General features: G+C 45.0%; 1 protein-coding gene across 6 annotated transcripts in view; it reads left to right on the top strand.

Annotated features, from left to right (window-relative positions):
* Positions 1-1308: 1308 nt before the first annotated feature.
* Positions 1309-7641, top strand: part of SYT7 (synaptotagmin 7) — a 294001-nt gene continuing 287668 nt past the window's right edge. For 2 of the 6 annotated variants that reach the window (XM_087950626.1, XM_087950624.1), the window contains exon 1: positions 1310-1774. In XM_087950626.1, coding sequence (XP_087806752.1) covers positions 1747-1774 — 28 coding nt within the window. In that variant the 5' untranslated portion in view covers positions 1310-1746. Of the gene's footprint in view, positions 1775-7641 lie in introns of all 6 variants that reach the window. The other 4 variants (XM_026682555.2, XM_087950627.1, XM_087950629.1 and 1 more) reach the window with 4 other exon arrangements.

The raw sequence follows: 7641 nt of genomic DNA, 5'->3' as shown, positions 1-7641 counted from the left end.
AAAGGTCCAGCTAAATAAAGAAAAATTCTTCCAAAATTCAGAATGAGTTTGATGAGCAGGGCTTTTTATAGTGCTCAATTTCTTTCTTACTTTTCTGTGTTCTAATATACAGTATTGCTTTTCTCAGAATTTTGTAATGAAAATGTGAAGAAATTTGGACTTCTACATACATTTGGACAAATTTGTTTTCCAAAACCTCTTCAAGTATCTTTAGCAAATGTTAATGCAACCCTGAGAGACAGGAAGAAGATACCAGACAGGAACAAGATACTATGCATTTATTTGCTCTAACAAGAAATCAGAGACCTGCTCTTCTGGCCTCAGCTAGAATTTACTCTTTCTCAGCTCAAACTCCAGTCCAGTTTTTAGGTGAGATTGCTCAGGCAAGAAAATTTATGCTTATCACGAAGTCTAGGGGATGGTACTTTTTCTTAATTTCCTAAAGGCATAAAACAAAAGAAATCCTGAACTGGAGCTTATACACTGGACCTGACTTTGGAACCTGCTGGTTATTTCCAATGGATTCTGCCCACGTTGCGCAAAAACCCGAATTAAACCCGTTAAAACCTCGAGAAGGATAGTAGATCACTCGGGGCCGTGAACAATGCTCGAGGGAATCGGAACAGGCTACAAAAATGCTTGAAGGCGACGGAACAGACTACAAAAATCCTCGTTTAAAAAAAAAAAAAAGTAATGGGGACGAAAAGAGCTCCCTTTGCAGGTGCGAGGTTGTAAAGTTCGCTAGCTGCCGAGGCACCTGCTCTTGGAACAGGATGGTGTTCGGTTTTGTGTCACCCCACTCCCCCTCTTTAGTAAGTTTTCGAGTTTTAGTAACACGCGGGAGGATGGGGGGGAAGAGGCTCCCACCCGTGCCAATTACTAGCTGGATAGAACCCTCTCCGAGCCGCCTTTTCTGTCTCGATGCTCTTTGCTTGGGGCCTTTTTAATGGCACTACGCGTACAGGAGCCCCCCCCTTTCCCCCCAGGCAGAGCCCCTTCTAACGTGTGAAGCTCGCGGTGCACTTTGGGCAACTCTCGGGACTTCTTTCACTGCTGCCGTCGGCAGACCGGGGGTGGGTGGGAAGGGAAGGGAAGGGAGGAGAGATTTAAACGCTCAGGTGCAAAGCCGCCAGGTTAGCCGAAGAGTGAAAGCCGCCGCCGCCCCCTCGGGAGGACGAGCGAGTAAGCCAAAGGAGCATCAAACTCTCGCGCTGCTCCGGGCCGCATCTTTCCCTCGCTCTGCCTTGCAATTTCCTCTCCCACCAGCAGCGAGCAGCAACCGGACGCCTGCGAGGAGGCTTGGGGCGCGCGCGCGCGTGCTCTCTCTCTCTCTCTCACACACACACGTACACACCCTCACACACATCGAGGGGAGGGGAAGGGAAGGGCTCCGGAGGCTTGGTGTATTCCTGGGTGGAGGAGGAGAATCAGTCAGCGAGCCCCAGCCTCCAAGGCGCTTCCGTCCATTCACCCAGCCTCCTCATGCCGGTTCCCGCTCTTTCCCAGCAGTCCGCCGCCTGGGACGCCAACCTGTTTGTGGAGGTCACTCCGGGGCCGCCTGCAGCCTGTGGCTTCTCCCCTTCCTCGCTGCCGTGCAGCGCCTGATGGGCTTGCCGCCGAGAAGACGGCTCGGAGCTTTCCGTTAAGCGAGAAAGCATCCCGCCTCGCCGCCACCTCGCACACCCACAGCGGAGGGATTTACTTCGTCTGGAGGAGCCCGAGGGCTGGCCGCACGCCGAGGAGAAAATGTTCCTCGACCCAGACGCAGCCAAAGGTAAGAAGCGGCGCGCCCCTCGACCTCGCCGGACGAACTAGCTTAGCTAGCGCGGCGATCGGGCCGGGCCGGGACCGACGGTCCCCCCAGCCCCCACTCCCCGGGGCAGCGCCGAGCACTTGCCGCAGACGGCGCGGGCCGGGGAGCTGCCGCCTTTGTACGGAGGGACTGGGAAGAGAGAAGAGCGCGAGGGGAAGAAGGGAGGCGGAGGTCGTGGCGCCGCTCCGTGCACCTGAAGGAGGAGGAAGACTCCCGCGGCTGATTGGGCGGGGAGCCTGAGGAGGGGAGGGGAGGGCTCCAGCACTTCGCTAAGGAGGCGGCGGCGGCGGCGAGGAGGAGAAGGGGGTCGGCTCGGCGGCGTCTCGTAGCTGCGGCGAGGCGGGGCGGGTGGCGGCGGGCAGCGAATTCGGCGGCGACCTGCTTGGAGGACGTGGCGAGGGCGCGCTGGGCGCAGGGTTGGAGTGGACTGCCTCGGCGGGAACTGGGGGGGGAGAAGAGCAGGGCCGCCTAGGGAGGCGGAGCCCAGCCGGCTCCATAACCGCCTTGCCTTCCGGAGACTGGCAAGTGAAGCTGTCGCTGCCGCCGGAGTTTAGAACTGAGGAGAAGGGGTGGGTGGGGTGGGGGAAAGAGGCCACCCAGCCGCGCGTCGTGCCCCGACTTCCCTCTCCCTAGTTGTGCTCCCTTTGGGCTCCCCGCCTACGCGGTCAGGCCCTACGCCAGGTCGCCGTCCCGCCCGCCGCCGCCTTGCCTTGCCTAGACTTTACGGAGTTTCTCCCGGCCCATAGCTTGAGGGAGAAGACTTTCTCCGGCCGCCGCTTCTTTTCTTAAGAACCCGCTGCCCTTTCTTAAGAATCCAAGCCGCGGAGGAGGAGGCGGCACCTGCCACTGTATTCCTGGGCGAAAGTATGACCCAGATCGCGGCCGCCTGCTTCCTAGCGCGAGTGCTTGACCCGAGCACCCTCGCCTCGCCTTTTCTCCTCCTGGTCCGAGACAGGCTTCTGGCTGGCCGCAGCTCTTGTTTTTTCCAAGCGACACGGTGTGTGTGTGTGTCCCTGAGATGCTTGAATGCTTGCTTTTCCAGGAATGTAGCGACCACCGCTGCCCTGCTGTTAGCAGGCAGTGTCGGTGAGCTTAATTTGGAGGAATTGCAAATCATACTTACATTTAATCCTACCTCCCCTCCCCCTCCCCCGTTTTAATTTGGGGGTACTGCTCCAGCCAAATCGCTGCCTCTATAGTCAAAGAGAAAGATTAGATCCCAATTAAAAGTGGCACCAAAAGTATGGAAAGTCCTGAAGGTGGGCTGCTCCTGCTATCAATGTGTGTGTAAAAATCCGAAACTAAAGGAAGTTTCACCCATTGATAGGGTCATTAGTGGTTTCTTTATGTGGCCTTCAAAACAGAAAGGAGTGTAAGGCTTCTCTCCCCAATGCTGAAACTTGGGATTTATGATAACAGATCAGCCTGTGAAAAATCAAAGGGTATCTTGCAAGTTTATGCTTCTTCTAGTATTTCACAACAAAATCTGCAAGGGCAGACTACATATGATTTCACAGTGACTTACTGAATTGCCAAAAAAAGTTTGTTTCCTTTCATGACGTGGGTGCCCTTCGAGTGGATGGGCATGCCAGAGTGAGGTGATCAGTGTGTCAAATTGAAGAGAACAGAGCTAGAACCTGAGTCTGAATTATGAATTTCCTTGGGTTACAATAATCTCAAAGGACACTTCATTAGAGGTTATCACTACGCAGCCATCAACAAGAAGATCAACAAAGCCTGTGCTCCTTACTTTTAACATTAGCACAAGAATGACTGGGTGATGCTATGAATCCCTAGTGATGAAATCACTGGCCTGGTTTACATCTGTAGATTGTTGTAATGGTAAGACAGGCTACAGGGGAAAATATACATATACGCTTGTAGTGAGTTGATGGAATTACGAATGTATGAATAGAGGAAAAATATATATACCACAGCTGTTTGAAAAAGCAACAACTTGATTAGATGGAATGGATACTCTTGGCTTCCTGTCTGCTGCTACATACAGTATTTGCCAGATGTATCAGATTTGGTCGCTACTTGGAAGTGTGATAAAACTTAGTTTGTTCCAGCAAGGCTATTCTTATGCTGTCATTGAAAAAAATGTAATCCATAATCATCCTTGGCAATATCCTATGGCAACCATTAACACAAAATAATTATATTGTATATACTTCGATCTGAATGTTCCAGACTTGCTTTTACTTTTATTCAGGTGGAAGCAGAAAGAACACCCTGGAACCATCCTTTATGGTATTCATCATTAATAGCTAGTGTTATGTGTATAATTTTCTATTCAGAACAGCTGTTCTTTTCTTACCAGTCTCAGCTCAGCTTTTGTAGGCCTCTAAATTCATTTTTTCCCCCTGTTCTTTTGGAAAATAGAGAAGTCAAAACTCTGTACTGAGCCAAGTCAGAAGGGAGCCTGCTGAAGAATAGAACATGGAGATGTATTTTCACATTTTCCTGCCAGTTTATTTTTCACAGTTGTACTACACAATTTAGAAAAGTATGTTAAGTTAGCTTGTGTTGTCTCAAGTAGTTTTTTGTGTGTGGTATATTCCTATTTCTACAGATTGTAGCACTTCAGTAGCTAAATTGGCAATTCATTTTCAAACCATTACAGCCATGAAGATCTCTTGCTCTGGAAATAGAAATGCAGAGAAAGTTTTAATGTTAAAGGTTTAAAAAAAAAACTTGTGTTGAAGATCAGATTAAGGTGAATTGGCTCTTTGCTCTGCTCCTCATATACATGGCCTGTAAGCATATAAACTGTAACTCTTTCCTTCCTTTTATCAATGAAGAAGGTCAGACTCTGCTCTCTAAAGTCTGCATATATCTTTCTCAGTAAAGATAATTATTCCAATATTAACTCTATAGCCAGTACTTAGCATAGTGGCTGTGGACAATCACTAGCTGTGCTCAAGGGAATTTCATAGCATAGTGATGCTTGTTCATCTTCCTTGATTTATTCAAATCTTGTGGAAAACTGAAGTTGTTTCTACCACCTGTTTACCTGCAGATCCTTCCCACATCTTAACTAATATCTTAACTAACCCATAGGTTTGTTTGTAATGCCATCTCTTTCAGAATTTTACAATGTATGCCATCTCTTTCAGAATTCCAAGTGTCCTCACACAGATTCTTTAAAAGTTGTAACATAAGGAAATCTGTTTTTTAAATTGTAGTATTCCAGAGAAATCAATGCACTCTTATCAATCGCATAGAAATCAATGCGCTAGGAGCATTGTGCCTTAATTAATGCCAACCACTTTTATTTCATTCTCTTATGTTATATAAGCAATCTTAGGTTGAATGTTTTTAATGAGTCTAATTCTGGTTGATAGCTGAATTCCAGAACTCATTTTGTGTACACCAGTTCTAGGCTTTTCTGCACATAAATCTTATTGATTTCAGTGAAACTTTCTTCTAGAGAGACATACAAGTGAAAATGGAGTTTGTAATGCACTAGCACAGAAAGTGTATGGGAGGGGGGAAAAGATTGGTAGGGCAACAGAAACAAACTTCATCCTTCTACATGAATTATTTGCAATTTAGTACTCCAAATGTATTACACATTTCTGTTTGTGACCTTGAAAATCCATCAGGAATAGATAGGAATTAAGTTTAAACTGCCTTCACAGCATATATTATAGATGATCCAATACAAAATAATGTATTTGAAAATCTTAACGTTGTGACAGCTAAATTATATATTTGAAGCCTTGAAGAACTGGCATGGCCAACCTTTCTAATCTAAAGGACTATGAGCTAGTGGGTCGTGGTAGAGGCTGAGTACATGTCTGTATCCAGTTGTGATTGCTCTTTCTCTCTCCCACATGGATTGCTCCATTGTTACATAGAAATTACACACACTGTCATAAATGCATACAGTGCAACAGCCTTCTCTCTTTTATACAGACATACTCAGAGCCTGGTTACTGGAAAGAAAGGGAAATACCTATGACCTGTTTGCTGCTTATTGGTTTTGAGCTGCAGGCATGATCTCTTACAGCAGGGATATAAGATAACTTGACCTATTCAGAAACAAATTCAGTGGGCATGTGGGAAAATAAAATGTAACTGCCACCAATAAGAGAGCAGGATATAGGCTGTGTGATGTCATATACAACCATTCTAGATTTGTAGACTAAAAACTGATCAGCCTCTCCCATCTGATGACTCCAAATATGTTCAATTACAATTATTCTAAAGCAAGAAATTGATCTGATTGATCAGTTGATGATTGTTAACTGATTAAAAAAGTACCATTTTTCACCCTCTCGTTATTCTGGATGGGGATAATTGATATTTCATTTCAACAATTGGAGGATAAAATGTCAGGAGAGGTCACATCAGTCCTATTCAAAGATTGTGAATTTCTAGCTTAAAAGAATTGTTTCTCCAAATTCTATTTGTCCTCATTTGATCTTTGACACAGCAGATGGATGTCCTCTTGTTTGTGGTAATGTGGTCATTGCATTGTCACAAGTGAATACAGAATGCTAAATTCACTGGGGATTAAAAGGTCTTTATCTGGCATACAGATTCTGTGGTCAAGGCTGAAATGAATACAAGTAGTCCTCAACTTATAACCACAATTGAGACTAGAAGTTTCCTTGTTAAGCAAGATGGCTGTTAAGTGAATTATGGCATTGTTATGACATTTGTTTGCCATGGTCAAGCAAATCATTACAATTGTTAGGTAAAACAAGTGGTCGTTAAATTAATTTAGTTTCCTCCATTGACTTTGCTTAATGGAAGATAGTTGGGAAGTTCGCAGATGGCATCATGTGACCCTTCAACAATGGTAAATTACAGGCTGGTTACCAAGCACCTGAAGTTTGATCACATGAGCATGCAGATGCTGTGAAGGTTGAAAGTGCAAGGAACGGTTGTGAGTTTTTTCAGTGCTTTGTAACTTTGAACAGTTACTAAATGAATGGTTTTAAGCCAAGGACTACCAGTATTATATTTGCATTTCTCAGAAAATATTATATAGTAACTTCAGGTCTTTGTAGATGCCAAGGCTTTGTATTATTAATTTTAGCTTCACTTGTATGCCAATTGGAAATGTGGTTCAATTCACACTACTTCAGTATCTGCAAAAATGTGGTGGCATGGAGTTTATTTGAAGCATTAGCAACAAGTAAGGGTGAACTCAGTTGCAGGCTACATGCAAATTAATTACAGAATTATCACAAGAAGAGTTGTGGGAATTGTGGGATTTAGGTAAGAAGGAGGAGCCAATTGAGTTAATAGTTTATATAAATATGTAAAGGGAGAGGGGAAGAAAGCAATATGTGGAAAAAAAACTGACCACAGAATAAACACATATGAAGAACACAAAAGTAGATAAGCAGGAGTAGAAGTGGGAAAGTAATTTGCATGGAGAAAATGGAAGCTCGACATGACCATCTCATTGAGTTTACATCCCTTTTAGATTCTTGGCAGACTTGCTTTTGTGAAGAATAAATTGAAAGGACAAGAAGATGCTAGGTATACTACTGAAACTTACTCATAAAGCTGCTTCAGATTTTCAACCTTTTGAAAAGTTTGAAGATGTGTAATGGACAGCGCCACAGTGGCACTGCTGTCACTGAGCTAGACAGCAAACATTTCATGGAAAAACCAACCAGTGACATTAATGGACAAATAATCAAGAACTTAGATGTAATCTTACATAGCAAAAGGGAGATTGCATCTCACTTGCATTACTCAGGATTACCCCTATTCCAATTCATACCTGCAAACAATTTCTTCCCAAATCCACCCGCTCTCTAAGTGGTGTGACCAAGTGAAAGTTGGTCGCTAAGTGGTATGGTTGT

The sequence above is a fragment of the Notechis scutatus genome, chromosome 1 (genome assembly GCF_049901735.1).
Source record: "Notechis scutatus isolate UNSWTSFEM ecotype Mainland chromosome 1, rNotScu1.2, whole genome shotgun sequence".
Lineage (NCBI taxonomy): Eukaryota > Metazoa > Chordata > Lepidosauria > Squamata > Elapidae > Notechis > Notechis scutatus.
The sequence above is the reverse complement of the archived record's forward strand: the minus strand, read 5'-3'. Positions and strand labels throughout refer to the sequence as shown.